This window comes from Belonocnema kinseyi, chromosome 1 (genome assembly GCF_010883055.1).
Source record: "Belonocnema kinseyi isolate 2016_QV_RU_SX_M_011 chromosome 1, B_treatae_v1, whole genome shotgun sequence".
In the NCBI taxonomy this organism is placed as follows: domain Eukaryota; kingdom Metazoa; phylum Arthropoda; class Insecta; order Hymenoptera; family Cynipidae; genus Belonocnema; species Belonocnema kinseyi.
The window spans coordinates 77,567,100-77,587,359 of NC_046657.1; the positions used below are offsets into that span (position 1 = coordinate 77,567,100).

General features: G+C 33.3%; 1 protein-coding gene across 3 annotated transcripts in view; it reads left to right on the forward strand.

Annotated features, from left to right (window-relative positions):
* The window catches only part of LOC117168927 (Fanconi anemia group I protein), a 426,852-nt gene that overhangs the window by 137,068 nt on the left and 269,524 nt on the right, over positions 1-20,260 (forward strand). For all 3 annotated transcript variants that reach the window (XM_033354903.1, XM_033354921.1, XM_033354913.1), the window contains exons 6-7: positions 14,975-15,111; positions 15,188-15,408. In XM_033354903.1, the coding sequence (XP_033210794.1) occupies positions 14,975-15,111; positions 15,188-15,408 (358 nt within the window). The remainder of the gene's footprint in view (positions 1-14,974; positions 15,112-15,187; positions 15,409-20,260) is intronic.

Consider the following 20,260-nt stretch of genomic DNA (forward strand, 5'->3'; position numbering starts at 1 on the left):
ACAACTTTTGTCTGAAACATTGTTCTGTATCTGATGTGTTTTCTGAGATATTTCTGGCTCAGTATCTTTGTGTTTTAGATAATTAGAGCTTATTGTGCTTTTGCTCTTGAGTAAGGACGCGACAACCTTCTCGAAACTCAAGGTTCACCGGCACGTTTAGAGTCATCATTCAATGTTTTAGTGAAATAATCATTAATCCCTTCCGTTTCGTTCTGGCTACTCCAAATATAATGGAGAACGCCTAGCGTAAGATTGGTTAGGAGCACATCATCTAGAATTGACCCCTTTCTATAGATGATACTAGACGAATGCTAGACTCAAAGTGGTCGCAGGTAAAACTTACTAAACACAACTAGTTGAACTCTATACGAAACCTAGTCAAGGCGATCTCCATAAAATTATCCTAGACTTTCGCTAGAGGAGCTGAGTCTACAAAGTTTCTAAAAACATTCCAGATTTCAGGTAGAGTTTCGCTCGCGATTTAACTATGTTCTCGAATTAATTTAGAGTTTGCTGCCTATTTATCGGTATGACAAATTATTTGATTGAATTAACATTTTAATATTTCCACGTAAATCCCTGGAGTATCGGCTGAACGGCTCAGCGCCACGAAGTCTACTTATTTTCCATAAGCGGTAAGCTAATTAATTGCGCATCATAAAATTGCTTTAGGAAATTTGTTTTTTCTGAGTGACTTAACTATAAAACTGACAATTAATAAAATTACCGAGTCGAATCGACAACCCCTTCCCTATTTTTTGTCCATTTAGTTGGCAGTTCAGGTGTGGCCATGAGCTACCTTTAAATGTAATTTCTTACCTGATCTCCTGTGTGGAAATATAGAATTTTTACAGCCTGGTCCCGCCTACCTGACACTGAAAGTTTTCACTAGGAGTAGCTTACGTCCCTTTTTCCAATAAACTAGTACACGCAATTTTATCGTACCTCTGCATTTTTATTTAGGTGTAAGATGTCATTTTAAAACCTTGAATTCTTCCCATACGGCTGACTCATCCCCTCTATCAACAATGTGAACCTGCCCCAAGCCCAGTTTATTGAGTTTTGAGTAATCCTCGCAACCAAAACGTCCAAGGCCTTAAAATCTTCGTTTCTGCGTGTACTTTCTAATGCATTGTGATTTTTGATAAAATTCAATATGGCGGCTCCAATATGGCACCTGGAACGGGCAAAAATCATGGATGTTCTTTTAAAATCATTAATTAAAAAGCGAACTGGGGTCACAATATGATAATTCAAAATGGCGGATCCAATATGGTTGATATTAGTCAACCTTCAAGTTTTTAGTAATTCAAATTACCCTGATCGACTTGAAAATGAATACTTGGGTGTTTTTGGTGTCGTTCATTAAGAATCTGCAGTCCTCATATGAGAATTTAAAATAGTGGATGTAAGTCAAGCATCAAGTTTTGAGTAATTCAAATCAATTTGATCAACTTGGAAATGATTACTCAGAGATTTACGGGTCGCTGATCAAGAAAATCTATGCCAAATTACAAGCTACTAAATCTCATTTTGAAGACATGAGGGAAAAATAGACATTTTTTTCTTTCTGCAATTAGTGTTTCTACCAAAAATTTGTAAAAATGCATTGTTTTTTTCCGCATGCCTACCTGCTGCCCTAGCCACTGAACTACCTGATGGGAACATATGTCACATAAGGCCAGTCTATGCGGCAAGTCACACCTGTGGCATGTCACATCTGCGGCATGTCACAACTGCGGCATCTCTAATGTAAGATCACGCCCGTTCTCCTTTTCCAACTGTGATAAATTCCACGCAGGAGAGAAGCCGCTACCCTAGCGAAAAAAACGGAAAGAGTTCGAAAAAAGGTTCCGTTCCGATCCTTTCCGAATTGTATGGGAAGTTTGCTTCCCATTATCTTATTCCGATGCTTTCCGAATATTCACCTGTGTCCCACTGTTTATGTTCGTTTCGAATGTTTCTGATTTCTTCCCGAATAAATGTAAAATGTAAAACATAAATGATTAAATGTTGTATTAATCATGCATGTATATATTAAAATTATTGATTTTCAACCAAGAAAGAGTGTTTAAAAAATAGTTAAACTTTTAACTATAAGTTGTCGTATTTTTAATTGAAAAAAAAAGATGAAACAGATTGATTTTTTAAGAAACAGTTGTGATTTTTAACCATAATGATACAAAATTCCCCTAAATATATGCATGTTTGAAAACAAGAAAAAACGAGTTTTCAACAACACAGTTGAATTTTCTACCAAAAAAGAATGACTTTATGACAAAATTACTGAATTTTCAACAAATTAATTAAATTAACTTCAATTTTCGAATTGTTTCCTGCATGTCCCACTGTGACTGAAAAGACTATGGAAAATAAAGTATCTCCGAATATTTGTATGATTCTAAACAAAAATATTGAGAAAATCGATATTAATGTCTCTTGCGTCGCCATTTTGGTTCTTCGATTTCATTCATATCGATTATGGTAAATATTCGATTGCACTGAACTCGATTTTCAACCAAACATCATTTGAAACAAAGCAGTTAAATGTGGTTATATTTTTTTGCGAAATGTACAAGAATCATTATTATCATTGGCAGGGGTTGATATTCACTAACGACATTTTTTCAAACATAATGACATTTAATTCTTTTGGTTCAGTCGAGTATTAGTGCAATCGAACGCTTACTATCGAATGGGTTTATCGATCGCACCACTGAAAGCGAGTGAGTGAGTGATTAAGCGACAATTTTAGGTCTAAATGGCGCTGGGGCAAGCAGAGACGAGATGCTGTCAGAGCTCTTCCAAAAATTCTTGATTAAAATCACAGTAAATTTATATTTCATAGTGTTTGGAAAGAGTAAAGTGGGTAGTTATTCGAAAATATTCGGCGACATTCGGAAAGATATCCGAAATATTCGACGACATTCGGAAATGATCGGAAAGGAGACGGAGAGTGAAACATTCGGAAAGAAATCGGAGTGAGACATTCGGAAAGAAATCGGAAAGGTTCATGGGAAAGCTCGAAGATCGGAAAGAAATCGGAAGCAAAGTTCCCATACAATTCGGAAAGGATCAGAAAGGAAACTCGTTCCAAACTCTTTCCGAACCCTTTCCGTTTTTCCGCTAGGGTAGGTCAGATATGACATGCCGCAGGTGTAATTTGCCGCATGTAACATGATATGGACCCGTACCTGATAGGCTGTGAATTATATCTTCAGAAATAGTTAGACTTGTCAGGAATGGTCAGGATGTTCAGAAATCGTTATAACTTCTAAACAGTTGTGAAGATTCTTAACTTTTTTAGGAGGGTAAAAAATAGCGCACTCAATATGGCGACAAATAAAAAAAATATATGGGCTCGGCTAAAAATTGTTATTCAGAGGTTCTTGGGGCCGCTTTCAAAGTAAAAATTCTGTACCTAATATGTCGGCGAGAATTCAAACATTTTGGGGTTTCTGATTACAAAACTGAGGTCTAAATGTATAATCTTAGTGTTACATTTAGAAAGATATAAAACTAACATCACATTAAAACTATAGAGGATTCGTAATCCGCGAACCCAAAAAGCCCCAACTGTTAGAATTTCAATCTTTTATTTAAAATTAAAACATCAATACAGTTTTTCCTTTATATAACTAATATTATTTGACTTTACACAGCTCACAGCCTTCAAATCTCAAGCAACTCTTCATTTGTACATTTTCTTCTCACACATAATGTCAAATCTCCTTCGTTCTCTCTAGTTTTATTAGAACTCTCGTTTGCATGCACTCTCGTCTTGAATTACAACTTAATTATGTTGATAACAAGATAAATTCTTTAACTATCGACCATCCCGCCTAAGTCTTTCTCTCCAAACTATTTTAAAAAATCAATAAAAAGATAATTTTCTCCAAATATTTTAAATAGTTTACCAATGCCTTGAACAATTATTCTACATAGATATTAAAATTACTAAGTTTACTTCGTTTTTTTTTACCTTCAATTAAATTTCCAGCGAAATCTGTTTGCTCTCGTTCTTTAATTCCTTTTCGCTGTCACTCTCACTATCGCTAACTCGGTTTCCCCTTCAAATCTTCAACTGGCTCACTTGAGCAGCGGTCTCGAAACCCCTATCACTACAATTATTTAATTTTTTGCTTCTATGAGTATCGCTAAGTTGAACCCCAATCACCAATAATAGACCCCTGATTGATTTTTGAAGTTTGGGGGGTCTGCAATCTGAAACAGTCTTCCTAATTCGTGACTTTTTTTTTTACTTGTATTTAATCAATAATACTTACATACCAAATGAGTCTGAAGTTGAATCTGAAAATTTGGTCCTCTTTCCACATATCTTTTTTTCTTTATGAGATATATTTATCCTAATTTTAAAGTTTTTAGGAATATTTGTAGGTATCTGAAATTCTCGAAACTCGTAGATTCTGAATTTCTAAGCTTTGAACCTGTATATACATGATTGATAAAAATTTATTTTTTATTTTTTATCCTTTGCGGTTGGCCTACTTGTGGTCTAAGTGGATGAGCTACCTGATAGGTCATGAATTAACATATCTTCAGAATTAGGCAGACTCGCCAGGACTCGCCAGGTCAGGATGTTCAGTACTCGTCAGAACTTCTGGCCATTGGTCACAATTCCTGACTCTTTTTTAGTAGGGTTACACTCGAGCCATAATTTTTGCAAAATATTTCGAGATACCAACTAACCCAAACATTGCTCGTTCAAAATTTACTTAACTGTACTTATAAATATCCCTACGTCAAATCTAAGGTTATAAAATATTTAGCCCCATTTAAATTTTCAAGCAAATCATCAAAATGGGGTTCGATTGTACGAGTGCAAATTTCCGTTCACTTCAATTTTCACGTTAATTTTGGGTTTTCATGAACTTTTTCAACAGAAAATTTCGGTTCCCGTATGTGTTAGTTACTTTCTGTTTTCTGAGTATAACTTAAACTTAAATCGTTTGTTGTCAGAAAATAAAGTAGGATCAATGTCATTAAATGTAAAATCAAAGCTATGTCTCTTATAGGTTAAATCTAAGACTTCCGTAAAATTTCGCGCTAAAATTACATCTACATTTTGCTCATCATCTGGCACATCGCTAAAAATTAACCTTCGTGATTACAATCCCTGAAAAAAAATGTTGTCAATAAGACCGTGTGAATCTGCAACTCAAGCAGCAAAAGCTTCTATAACTAACATAATTCTTTGCAACGAAAGAACCCTTACGTAGAAATACTGCCGCTTTAATAGTGCTCACCGAAGCGCTCATATCAATCTGTAACTGCAGTTTTTCATTGCCTACTCGCGTTACTTTAAAAAAAAAATTCCTAATGATTCCGCCGCGTGAATTTCATGTACCATTCGTACATTTTCTTTTCTTACTTCATTTCGCTTTGGGAATGTGATTCTATATGACCTAATACTTTACACAAATAACATGTAATTTCTTTTCGATTAATCATACAATCACTCGAAAAATGTCCTGATTTACCACAAAGCATAGCGCTTGCTTACAAAAATCTCTAGTTTTGTTTTTCACTTGTGCTGCGTCGATAAGTAAAGGTTGACCGAAATGCTTGTGTAAATGAGAGGAAATTGACAATAGTAGCTACGTTGGTTAAAGGCCACTTCATAGCCCCGTCTTTCAGGTTAGACTTAGCTACTTTCTTAGCCTTCGTGTCTGACAAACTATGCTATATTTTGATATTTTCGAGCTCAGGTCCCTCATTTCGTGTTACATTTCATATTATTGTCCTAAAATCTGCCATAGCTGATGGTATATTTTCGTTTGTCGACTCGGACAAAGATCTGTGTAATGCCGTAGTTAACGAATTAAGTGCCCATACCAAATGGCCCTGTGTTTGGTTAAAGGAGTTACAATTTTCTAGACCTTAAGTTACTCCTATTTTCTTAAGGGCATGTGATACTTACAGTTTCCCCGGCTTTTTTTCCACAAAAATGAAAATGTTTAAAAACTGAATTCGGAGATGCTATAAAATATCATAACGGACGTCCCCGAACTCTTTTTTGAAGGATAATAACAAAAAAATGTATTGTGCTAAATAAAAATTTTATGCATATGCATTATTTTGAGTTTACGTCGTTTTTCATCTCTGCCTTTCAGATAATCACGCACGCTGTTAGCAATATCAAAAATCTTTTGATAAAAAAACACAAAAAAAGTGTGTGGGGACGTCCGTTAGCATGTTCGCTATCATTTCCCAGATTTTAAAGGCAAAATATTTCTTGTCCTAGGAATAAAGCCAGGGGAATCTAACACTGAAAAAATCGATACTATTTCCTAAGTGCTATGTAAATTAATCACATTTTGCTAAATTAAAACTTTTTTTAATTAACCTACAAAAAAAGTGTGTGGGGACGTCCGTTAGCATGTTCGCTATCATTTCCCAAATTTTTAAGACAAAATATTAATTATTCTAGAAAAAAATCCGGGGGAATCTAAAACTGGTAAAGTCGACAATTTTCTAAGTATCACATGCCCTTAAAGATGTTATGGTGTTTTCGGTCCACGGGACGACATTAAAACAGAACCAAAAACAACATCTTTGGGAGTTTTTTAACAAAAAAGTTTTATTCATGTTCGTCCTGTGGACGGATTCAAAACGATAAATCCTTAGTTTCAATATATAATATTAAATAACATGTCTATAATCCTCATACTATATATATTGGAACTTTATCAACTGATAAACTGCGTTCTATACAACTAAAGGTCATGTATGGTCTCTATATTGTTATAATGAAGAAGACTATCGAAGAATAGTCGAAACGTCTTCATCACTATACTGTAGGGTCTTGCAATTAGTTCATTTCTAATAAATACAGAATCCAGTAATTAGCACATTGAATTGAGCCTCCCGCGATCAAAACGGGACACGCTCGAAATGCCTTGGTTTCAGTTGGACTCTTGGTTATTCTCTAGTTCTTTGTTTTTTCAAGTGGGATTTTCCATTTTTTAAGCATATCTTAATAGGAATTTGCTTTCCACTTTTTTTTCTTTGAAAAAAGTTATTAACTTTTTTAGTTTTCGAGATAATCATGAAATTTCTACTTTTTGACAAAATTGAAAATCGATATATTTTTGCGTTCCGCTCGCTCTAACTCCTTTAATAATACGACTATCGGGATGAAATATGTAGAAAACATGCATATAACTGTTCCAAAAGTGATAGTAATGATGAAATTTTCATTTTTTTCCCAAACATTTTTATTAATTTATTGCCAATTCAAGTCATAAATTACACATTGACACTTTCAAACGCTTCGTTTCGCTGACGAATTTCGAAAAAACTGAAACTTATTGTTACCAAAAATTCGAGGAGGGTTCAAAGAAGTTTTTTGAATAAGGGCAAGTACTTCTGACTTCTGGCTTACCAATAACAATTAAATAAAGACCTGACGCTTGACCGATACACGTGCGAGCTTGTTCTATGGATGTGTCTAGCGGAGGCGAAGATCCAGTTAATGCGGTCAAAATAATAATTTCACAAAAAAAATTTTTAATCATTTGGTTACACAATCCTGAAGAATAAATTATCTGGATTAATAATAATATTGAATTCATATAAGCACAAAAATAAATATTCATTGAAAATTCGATCAAATTTACTGCAATTCAATCTTTATCCTTTCTTCGGTTTCTTTTGCTATCTAAATTTGGAAATTTACAAGAAACATTTACAAAGAAATTTTATAGTTGCCATTGAATTGATTGAATATATTCTAAGATCATTTTCTTTTTCTTGTAGCATTCATGGTCAGATTTTTTCACTTCACTATGTTAAAAAGTTCGTACACAAGGAACGAAGAGTTTTGAGAAAGAAAAAAGAATTAATAAAGTACTTTTTGCGTTCTTAGAGTTTCGATTTTCACATTTCCGAATATAATATAAACTTGCCAAGAAATGAGCAATAGAAAGAATGGAAGAAAGGATATTTTCAACCTTCTTTGTGCTCCTGTATTCTATTTTCCATATAAGGTAAATGGCAACAAATCATGCTTTGTTTTGATTGTGTTGTCAACAGGCAGGATCTTCGCCTCCGCTAGACACATCCTTAGAACAAGCCCGCACGTGTATCGGTCGAGCGTCAGGTCTTTATTTAAATGTTATTGGTAAAGCACAAGTCAGAATTACTTGCCGTTTTCCAAAAAACTTCTTTGAACCCTCCTCGAATTTTTGGTAACGATAAGTTTTAAAGTTTCAATTTTTTCCAAATTCGTCAATGAGACGAAGCGTTTGAAACTTTCAATGCATAATTTACGACTTAAGTCGCGAATAAATTAATAAAAAATGTTTGCGAATGTCCTATTATTAAAGGAGATAGAGCGAGCGGAACTGAAAAATATAACGATTTTCAATTTTGTCAAAAAGTAACAATTTCGTGACTATCTCGAAAACTAAAAAAATTCGAAAATTTGAAATGCAATTTCCTATTAAGATATGCTTAAAAACAATTGAACATCCGACTTGAAAAAATCAAGAACGAGAATAACTAAGAGGCGAACTGAAACCAAGGAATTTCGAGCGTGTCCCGTTTTGATCGCGGGAGGCTCAATTATTTCAAACCAACATCTTCATTTGTTACTTCTATTTGTCCATTCTTGTATTTAATATTCTTTCTTCATTTTGCATATATTGCCTGATTTTTTCCATTCTTTCTCTTTCCCTTTGAATTTCTAATGTTTCTCGTTTCAAGTCTTGTTTTTATCGTCCCGCTTTACCCGAATTTGTACCATTTGTTGTTCGTAGGTCTTCTTTTCCTGCTGACGACGATGCTTTTGCCTTTCCGCTTCGAGCTTTGCCAACTTCAGTTCGCTCCTTCTGCAATGCTCGTCGTACTCACACCAGATCTTGTTAAATCTTGTTGAAAACTTTCAAATTCATCCATTGACATTTCCAGCAATAACAGATTTGATAGCCCGTGGGCACCAAAATTTTAAGTGATATCCCACTTCTGAATTGTTTGAGCTTAAAAAAATGTATTCACGATTAATACATCAATAAACTTTCTCCTTTACACAGCTAATAGTATCCGTGGACTTTTTGAAAGGACCCCGCACTAAATGTATGGGAAAATGGCTTACGGTGGATTTAGCTGAAACTTTGTAATTTTTAAGGTTATAAGTGCCGGATGAAATATCCGTAAAAAAAATCCAAAAAAATGGACAGTTTTAGCGCTATGCGGCGCGGTGTCCTTTGGTAAAAAGTAGATGTCGCCTATCTCATAATGCATGTGGATGTTTAAAGCAAGTTTTTTATCTCCATTTAAAAATGTAAAAAATTGTAATTATAGTAATTTTTAATTTTTTAAGATTCATTCGACGAAAACATAAAAAAAATATGCCTTTTGCGCGGACACATTTTCAGTGTGCGCTACGCGCCAAGTTTAAGCGCGTCTCAGGTCGCGGACACGCTCTCCCGCTTCGTGTTTGTTTTTTTACGTATAAAGTATACACTTTAAATACATTTTTTCAAATATCATAAATATTATAACTTAAATCGAAAACTGTGGTTTAAAATTCTGAGGAATTGCAACCATAAATTGGAACTAAATTTTTAATTTTTTAAATTTATTTTTAAAGAAGGTTCTCAAAGCACCAACGGCTTTGGAATTCAATTTTCATTAGAAAACTCGCGCTTTGTTCTCGATAATTTGTGTCTCATTAAAAACTCTTATCAAGATTATTTGTAAATCTTGTTCAAATCTACTAAAAACAATTATTTAAACTTAAGCATCTCTTTAAAAAAATTGCATATTTTAACAACGATCTAACTTTATGAATATTTTTCTAATCGAAAAACTGAACTAAGGTAGTTTTCAAATATATTTGTTATCTATTTAAGAATTTAAATAAAATTTCCTAATCTTTCAGAAAAATGGTTTTTTTTTCTTCAATTTTTCTGAACATTTTCAACATTTTCAAAAGTATATAACTTTTCTAATTTGCAACGAGATTGTAAATTTTATTTGGATAATTTGCAAGTCTTCTACCCATTAACAAATCCTTCAAAAGTTAGCGTGGCTACAACATTCAGGTAACCATACATACAGACAGACATGCGGACAGACACTGGCAAAATTTTATGATTTTCTGACTTAGTAAAGTCGAAACGTAAAGATCCGTTAAAAACCAGAGATCGAAAATTTGGATGATTATACTACACTCTCATGAATGAGAATGCAAAAATATATTGAGGAATTATTCGAAAATATATTAGTTATTGAATTATATCGCCTATTATTGATTTTGAGTGATTTTACATATTCAAGCTAGCATAAATTGATATTAACGATGCATATTTATATAAGAATCAGGTTTTAGGTTATTAAAAACTATACAAAACGATGAATGGTAGCTTTTCTTTAAGGTAGTTCACACGATATTTCACTTTTCTTAGGAATTTTCTGAAACTTTCTCAATGCATATAGGAGATTAGGATTTAAAGAGCTTACTTTTTTCACTCAATTTTGTTCTGTGAAGGTAGATATTATCTGCTGGAAATAGTACCTTTTACAAGGGTCCCATATAGAAAACGAGTTAAATTTATTCACTTTAAATTGTAGTTTCTAAATGGTTCTTACCATTTAGATTAAAAACTAGAAATGTATTGTGGCAGGAAATTATTTCAGTCTCCTTACTTAACTTGTGACAATAATTAAATCATTCGTAAACGTCAAGATGGGAAACTATCTGAAAGTACACCTTAGATTTTTTAACCTTAAAATTTCAAATTCGTCGACGCGTCAGATTCCTGACTGACTCGCAGATTATTTGACAATTGTTAGGGTCTTGGGACCCCGACAAGAGCCACACACGGCCGCTCCAATTGCGCGAACACGAGAAAAACGAAGGCGCGCCACTTCCCTTCAAAATCTTGTAACGCGACTTCGTCGGGAGGCCGTTTCCCCACCGTTGTCGATACTGAATTAACAGCGCAAAAATCGTCGAATATTAGTCAGTGGATTTAAAATGTTTATTCTGGGTCTTCCCAATGCATCCACTTCTTGCGTACTCTCTACTCTTAAAATTCGATTATTTTCCTTGCTTGTTGGGATACAACTAGCTGGCGCTCAACAAATGTTTTAATAGCAAATTATACCACTTTAATTAAATGTCGAGTCTTGGCAGCTTTGGCCCAAGCTGCACCAATTAAGGGGATAATTTTTGGGAAAGTAAGTATAAATTATGTTATCCTAACATCAAAACAAAACCTCAAGATTTTTCTCTTGTCTCAGTATAAAGGAATATAATACAAAATTTTTAATTTTTTCTTGAGTTTAGTATCAGAGATAACTGCCCAAGGAATAATATTTTTATTCACGCAAAAAGTATAGCGCAAGAAAGTACTGCTGATTCGGCAGCACTGTTTGGCTTGCTGATTAAGGCGCTTATCAAATCCACGTGTGTAGACTAGGGTGGGCGGAAAAGCAGTGAATTTCGTACGATCGATTTCTAATAGTAAAAAATGTTCAGTTCTTTATGAGCTGAATATGCTGTTAAATTTTTTTCATATCGATTAACATAGTCTCACACAGCTTCCAGAACCAGCTAAGTGCGGTGTTGCCACGGTCATTTCTTCACTAGTTTGCGATGTATACGCTTATTATAGGTTTACTTGTGTCGCGACTGATAGTGTAAAAACTAAATCAAAAGCTTTGATCAAAGATTAGAAGAAATGCATTGACGTTTTGGATCTGCCTGAGTTTGACCTTTTGAACGAATTTCGCGCGCGTGAACTACATTAAAATATTTACTTTGTTTCTGCCCAAAATTTGAGGTCGACTGCACCATAGTGCATCATCGGGCTCGTGCTGCTAACTAAACTACTAATGGTCTTATGTAGATAACTTAATATGAACATTTTTTCATTTTTTTTTAGTCTTACGATCAAGTTTGAAGTAAAAAAACAAGGAATAATCCGAGTCAATAATTTAATCAAAATATAAAAATTCTTTCACATTTTGCGATGTTTCGACCTCAATCTGTCGGTCATCCTCAGGCAAATTATACCTAATACAAAATCGTTATAACAAGTTAGTTAATTAAAAATATTAACATTGTCGTAGAAAAATATATTATGAAAACAAAACTCAATTTACCTTACATACAATTTTTAAAACATCAAAAATTGTGGTTCGATGAAAAAAAAGTGAGACGGCTTGATATCATTTCCGAAACACATAATTTTTTAATTGGGAAAACCTCAAAAAATTAAAAGAGGCACCCAATAATTAAGGTTACATTTAAAAACACTTGAGCGAACCAACGATAGTCAAACGACGAACAAGCAGCTAATGGTGACAGGAAACTAAAGTTGGGTTATTTTGGGTATTTAGTACAGTTTTCAATATAGAGGGCCTAATTCAACTTTAGCGAAAATAGCGCGCCAAGGTATTTTAGAAATTTGCTAATCAATTTATTATATTATGGTAATGTTGAGTTACATTTTAAGTATTTCTGTTTTTAAATTAATGGAACAGTTCTTATATTTGTTAATAAAAATCGATTCTAAAATTCTACATTTGTAAGTGTCATTTTCTTTTGCTAAAATCTTTATATTATCAAAGTCACAATAAAAAAAGTGATCAAAATTCCACGAGTGTCGTGACAAACCTGTGTTCAAATTGCCAATCCTGCAGTCTCTTTTATGTTCAGCTATTCTTGTTTTTAACCTTCTACCTGTTTCACCAATATAAACTTTTTTGCAACCTTTGCTTTTATTAAATAAACTAGATTTTACAAATTATCTATTTTTTCAGAATCTTGCTTATTTATCAAACAATTTTCCAATTTGTGATTGTTTCTAGAATATACATCAGTGTTGAATTTTTTCAAAGCACTTTTTAATCTCTCTGATAAACCTTGCGCATATGGTAACGAAACATGTAAATCAGTTTTTTTGTAATTATCTAACCATTTATTTTGTTTATTGGAACTATTGTAGACCTCGTTTATTCTTTCTTTGATCACACTTTCTATTAACGGTAGTGGATAATTATTTTGTTGTAATTTTTAATTCTTTTAAATTTTCTTCTCTAAAATTGAAATCGCTTAGTTTTATGCATCTATCTACTAGTCCTTTTATTAATTCAACTTTCAGTTTTTTTAATTGATAGATCGAAATAATTTAAGGTGTTATTATTTTCTAATCCAAAAGTAAATTATAAGGATTTTTCTATACTATTGAATGTGTTAATTAATTATTGAATTTTATCAATGGGAACTATAGTGAATATGTCATCCATGTAACGTTTATAGAAAAGTGGTTTAAAAGTTAATTACGATAATGCTCTATTTTCTAAATCCTCTAAAACGATATTGGAAGCAACTGGAGATAGGAGAGAACCCATAGGACGACCTGATATTTGCTTATAAAACTTTTGGTTGAAAGAGAAAACAGTATTATTAAATACTGTTCTAACAGGTATTAAAATTTCAGAATGAGATATTTTTGTTAAATTCTCATACACTTGTCATTTTTCTTTTAGGCATTCAGAAAGTAAACCTAACAGAATGTTATCGAACATAGAAACCACATCTAAAGATAATATTGAGTGGGTAGTGGGTACATGAATATTCGTAATTTTTTCTTTAAAATCCCAACTGTCTTTAACAAAAGAGTGAGTCGTACCAGAAACAGTTTTTAAAATTTTTGATAAAAATTTGGCTAAATTGCAGGTGGGTGATCCTATGGAAGACACTATTTATCTCCGTTTTAGGTTAGGCTTGTGAACTTTAGGAAGAGCATAAGCCTTAGCAACAACACTCCCATGATTTTTTAAACGATAAGCTAAATTCTCATTTATATGCCTTTTATTTTCCCATCTTGATATAATATCAATGCATTTATTTGCAATGGTTGGAACTAAGCTGATGTTAGCTTTTTTGTATAGCATGTTATTTTGAAATAAATTTTCAACTGTTTTGTTATAATCGTTTCTATTAACTGAAACTGAAAGGTTGCCTTTATCTGCTCTAATAAATATTATACCTTTGTGGTCATTTTGAAATTTTTTAACTGTTTCAGAGATTTTATTAGAATTATTAAATTTACTGTTTTTTGTGTGATTTGAAATTAAGTCTGTGACAACTTTTCTAACGTTTGCTTTTTTATTTTCTTCGTCTACATTTTTTATACATTCTTCGATATTTGCAATGATATTCTTAGATGGAATTTTGTCTGAATTGTAAGGAATGCCAAATTTATTACCTAAAGCCTAGGTCTCCGCTATTTCAACTGGAATTGTTTCATTAGATAAATTTGTAAACCATTTTTTTAATCTCAATTCTCTGTATTTATTTTCATTTAAAAAAAATCTATTTTGAAGTAAATTTAATTTTTTGATGTGAACATCTCTCTGTTGGTATTTTCGTCTATGTAGACTTGATTCTTGCGATGCAAAGAAGTTCATAATAAAATTATCAATTATTTTTCTTTCCAATCTATTTTTTAAATAATTAGAAAAATGACCTAGCTTATGAATCCTGTCTACGACATTACGGATTTCATAATTTAAAAGTTTTTTCTGGTGAGTTAAATTTACTTTTTGGAGTTTAGTATAAATTTTATAATGAACATTAGTTAAATTAAATTTCTTAGTACTATTCTGTATATGAACTGGAATCAGGGATTCCTTTCTACATGGAATGAGAAAGGTACGTTGTTAATTTAGGTGGACTAACCTCCGTTGAGTGTAGATCCATTCTCCGATGTCATGACGTGTAGTTGGACCGTATCTTATACGTATAAAACTCAAGTATCCCTTTTTTCACAGTATAGTAATTTTACTTCTTAATACTGAGAAGTTGTTTTAATTTTGGTCTTATGTAGATGTATAATTATTGCCTAATTATTATGTATATACCAATCGACTTTTGTCATCTAGTCAAAAATACTAAACACAAATATTTATTAAGAATTATATATTTTATGAATCCCAGATTTTGGATGTTCTGAAATTAGCGGTCATACGAAGAATTCAGGATGAAGAGAAAAGCAAAAAGAGTGCGTGGTTAAGAAAAACTTTGACGTACGACTGGAGAATTATTGACGTTCTGTTAAAAGTTGTTGAATATAGGTATGTGGAATAAAAAAAAATCATTTTTAGACAATTACACGGTCTAAGCATTATTTTATAATATTATTATTTGCAGTGCCCAAGATCGATATCAGATTGTCGAATGCCTAGTAGATTTTGCTTCTACTCTTATGAGCGTCGAGAAAAGAATGTCTCATGAGGAAGTTCTTCTGGCTGAACTGGGAGTCAAAATAATTCAAAAGGTTGCCCAAAGAGTAGATATATCTGGAAAATATATTTTACAGCTTTTATCTGAAAAAATATTGATAAGTTCATGTTCTGTTTCACAGTACACAGGTAAAATTTTTTATTACCTTTGCAGTTGTATATCTGGGGGCCCGATCAACACTACACTTAACAACTCTCCATGTGTTAGATTGTACATTTATTCACATACAAAGCCCAGACATTAAATGATATTATTATAATAATATAATATTTTAATAATATTTGTGTTAAAAATACATAAATATAGTTTGAAAGAATACATGCAGAGAGAAATGCTTTTGTTTCCAGATTTCTTTCCCTGAGTGGCTTTCAAAGCTAGAACAGTAATGTAAAATCGATGTGAACATTAAAAAAAATTTTAAATTGACTAACCCTCCCGTGTCGTCCACAAATGGTATTTTCTATGATTATTAACCAAATTTTTTGCCCAAATTTGTGAAAAAATCCATTTAATGGTTACAAAGCAAATGCTGATACTAAAAAATCCAGATTTGGAAGAATCCAAAATAGCTGTGTAGTTTTAGTTTAGAATTTAATTAAGCAGTGGGCCAAGTCTATATAACTTAATCTAAGATATTATAATTGCGAATAATTTGGTAGTTCTAAGCAAAGTACATTTCCATAAATAAAATTAACTTAAAAATCAGTTTAATGTACATATAGGCGCAGAATTCGGAACTCATTGATCTTAAATTAGAGATTGCTTAGTTAACAGGTGCAAGAAAAGATTAGTTTTACAAGTCGTAAAATTCTTAGCATTACAAATATTTCGAGGAAGAGACTTCCAGAATATAGCTGAAGATAAGAGAAGGAGCTATTGTACATAAAAGTGCAGGAATGACTAATGTAAATAAATTTGATTCTCGCCTTCTAGTTCGATGCCTAACATCATCTGCATACTATATAGATTTGTGGCCATGAAGTATTGGCGCTTTGTTTTGAGTCGTAGCCAGTCAAGTGATTTCAAGTAAGATGAAATAGAGGAATCTCGGGGTTGATCAAAAATAAAGCGCACGCAAGCATTAAGCGCTTGTTGTAACATAATGTTGCGAATCCATAAATTTTTTGCTGATAAGTTTGACTGATTTAGCCAAGCCCGAGTTTCCTTGTAGGGAGAGAAAGTCTCAGGTGGATGATTGTATTCACGATACACCATAGAATCTCCAAGAGTTGAGTCAATCGCACTAGCCTTAAGGACTCCAAAAGATCTTTTAGCTGAGAAGATCTGGTCACCTACTGCTCTGCTCGGAAATCGAACAACTGCAGATCTAGGCCTTTCCTCAGTTCCATAACCAATTCGGAAAACATATACTGAATCAGCGGAATTGATTGGCGGACTCAGAGTATTAACAATTGTTTTAAAAAGTGTTAATGGATCTTCTGCAGGTTAAGAAGGGAGGCCATTACCATTTCCAGATTTATATTTCGTTCAAGCTTAGTGCTTTGCGTGAGCATTCATCAAGTTTAGCACTCAGATCGATATTTTCCTTTGTGGTGACGTTGAGAGGGGTTTGCTGACCTTTCTTTACTCTTTCCTACAAAGCCTACAATCGATTTTGCAAGTCATGATATTTTGTTTGAACTTCTGTTAATAGAGATGAAAGGTATGTACTCTGCTCACTCAGCAATTTGATTTTTTGTGAACGCAAGAAGCCTCAAGATATTAAAATATGGCTTGTACATCTTCGGATCGACACCAGGATATGGTGGAGGCAGCGTAAAAAGAGGGGCCTTCAAAGATTTGATGTTGGACATCTGTTCTACTGTGTTAATAGACAATATCTCGTTATTAGAGATCAAGCTATTGAAACTGCTCTGTGATTTTGTAGAAGAGAGGATTCCTTGATCAGCAATATTATCTCACGCACTCTTAGTTCCAGTAGTACGTAGTACACACTGATAATGCTTTTGTGAATCCTTAAATTCTTGTACGCACTTATAGCAGTCAGTTTTGTTGATGCTTTCCTTGTGTACATTTTTCAAACGCTTTTAGAAAGTTTTATTAGCCGCTTTCGGTATACAATTTAGGCCTACACAAATATAAGGCAATGAGCAGGTCGTTGTAGATGAAGGTAATCCCCTTAATGTATGCTCTCGGGAGAACGTACTGCAGGGACGTTTTTCTCAATCAGAAAAACTATAACGTATGCCATTCAAATGGGAAAAAACTCAGATATGAATTTACTCATCTTTGAACGTAAGCCCCTAAAATTCGGCAAAAGAAACAAGTTTAGTTTTATAAATTATGCGAAGATCGCTAATAAGTGGAAAATTATAAAGGTCTAAGATGGAGACTGGTAAAATAAGAAAACACTGGTTAATTATGTCTTTTTTCAATGAAAGCTTCTTTAGCTTGTCCAGATAATCAGGTTTATCTTTAAACACTATGTAATAGACTGTGTTAGCCGAAATCTAAAAAAATCCAAATTGGGTACTAAGGTGTTAGTCAGAATTCTCAATCGGCATAATCGGATTTTCTCAAATTTTCGGCTGTGACTATTCTAACGTTCTTGAAAATGAACTTGCATATCTTATTAAGTTTGGGGGGACTTTCGTTATAAAAAATTGAGGAACAAGTCTTCATTTCTAATTTTACTAGTCACAATCTTGTTTTAGTGTTCCTGCCACCGACTATTTCATAGCTTCTAAAGATAAACTTTCTTAAGTTACAAATCTTAGAAGCCATCTTATTGAGAAATGGACAAATAAATCCATATTTTTTCAATTTTGACCCTGCCCACTATGGTTCAGGTGACCAGAAAGAGCGTAGCTTTTTTCTAGAGGGGCAAGTGCATAGACTTATAATATTGAATGGTACAATTTGTACATAGTATAATAATATTATATATTATTATGTAGTGTGATGTGAAGTTACAGTAGGGCTCTTACTCCTTCCGGCACTGGTCTAATTCGGAAGTGATGAGGCCCGCAATTTGTCGATCAGGGTCGACAAATCCCGAAAACAAGTTTAGCAGGTCATCGACCACAGATCGCCAGTTCTCGCCTCACCGCGAACGAGAGAGAGTAGTTACCGAAACTCGCCGGTTCGTATGCGATACCTCCCCCGTGAAAAAGTGCCTGCGCTTGTGCCTACTGGTGTGGACTACTATTTCAAGATTTGGATTATCGAGGAAATACCCGACCACGACGTCGACGCTGGCCCGGATTTTCCTGGTGATTCTACCGGCAATATACAGCTCCTCTGTAAGTGATTAAATAAATCCCCACTAAGTTAACAAAATTGATTGTTTTGACTGACTACACCTTCTCTCAGCGTCCTGACTAACCCATTTCTCCTGACATGTAGCCAATTTACGGGCCGTCGCCTATAGTAGAAATTGAACATAAATAATGGAGCGAGACTAGTTTGTGACTGATAGGTCCCTTCTATTGAGACTTACGGTGATCAGTTATCTTTTACTACACTATGGCAAACTTATTTTGTCAAGCGCCTTCTATTAGAACACATCTGAATATACTCGTAATCGTTTACTTGTTTACTGTATGTTGTACATTATCAGGTGAATGGTGTGTTAACTATGAATCGTCAAAATATTAAAATACATTTGTTTATATACATTTATATATGCCTATTACCCATATCCCTATTACCCATATTTAGCTATCGCGTAATTCTGAGACTGGGATTCGGGTTAGGTGAGTTCCCCCAGCAGATCAAAAATCTTTCTCCCCTTGTGCTTTATCTTCATATTTTATTGGATGAGAAAATTGTATCTATTCAAAAAAGTTGTTGTCAAAATTTAAAAGCTGAGAAAACAAGAAACAATTATTTTTAAATCAGATATCAAACCTAAAAAACTTGCTGGTTTGTTACAAGTTTTATTCAGAAAAAAATTAAAAACTTGAAAACAATTTGAAAATTTGTATTCAATTTGTATTTGTCCAGAATTGACAGCCAATTTATAAATTAAAATTAACTTATCAAGTAGTTTATCTTTAGTGCATCTTTACCTTTAGTGCAAAAATAAAAATTGAGAATGGCTGACCCAATATGGTGGCTACAAATTAAAAAATGTTGACGGATTGGGTTATAAATGGTTATAAATTAATATTTCTGCATTTTGGCTACAGTGATCTTATTGTTTTTCGTACAATGTAGCACAATAATCCAGCAGCATTATGAGTGTCGCGAGAGGACTCGCTTTCCAGTGTACGAAACACAATAACATTACTGTAGTTGAATAGCAATAATTTACAAATATAATACAGTAATTCTAAATTCAGACTTTGGTTTCATAATATTGTGTCCGCCATTTTTAGTCTTTCAATTTCCCAATAGATTGCTCTTAAAATTTATGAGTGAAGCAACCATATTTTCAGAAACTATGGAATAGTTGGTGAGAGCACAAATTAAACAAGATAGTGACTGGTAAAATAGGAAAAAGAAAATATTAATTTCTCCATTTTAAGATGGACCCCACCCCCAATTTTGAAAATGCATGCAATTTCTTGGATTTTTTTTATTTCCGGTCAACACAGACTATTACATAGTTTAAAAAAATAAAGTTTCTAAAAATTTCAAATCGCCATCTTGGAACTTTACAATTTTTGCGGTTATTACTGATTTTTGCATAAGTAATTTATAAAAGCAAACTTGTTTTTTGTGCCAAGTTTGAGAGCCTTTCATTTAAAGATGATTAAATTGATATTTACGTTCATACTACTACATTGATATCTACGTCAGCCAATTTTAAAATTTCAAAAAAGTTCATTTTTATTTTACACTGCTTTCTTGGTTTTCAAAGATACACAGAGAAAAATTTGTCTTAGAACAAAAGCATTATCTTTATATATATAGAATAGAATCAAACCGAAGGGCCTATGACAAAGCCACCGAACGCGTCCTCGGGTTGCGGATAGAGGGTCCCTGTACCAAGGGTTTCTGCTGAATATGGTTACA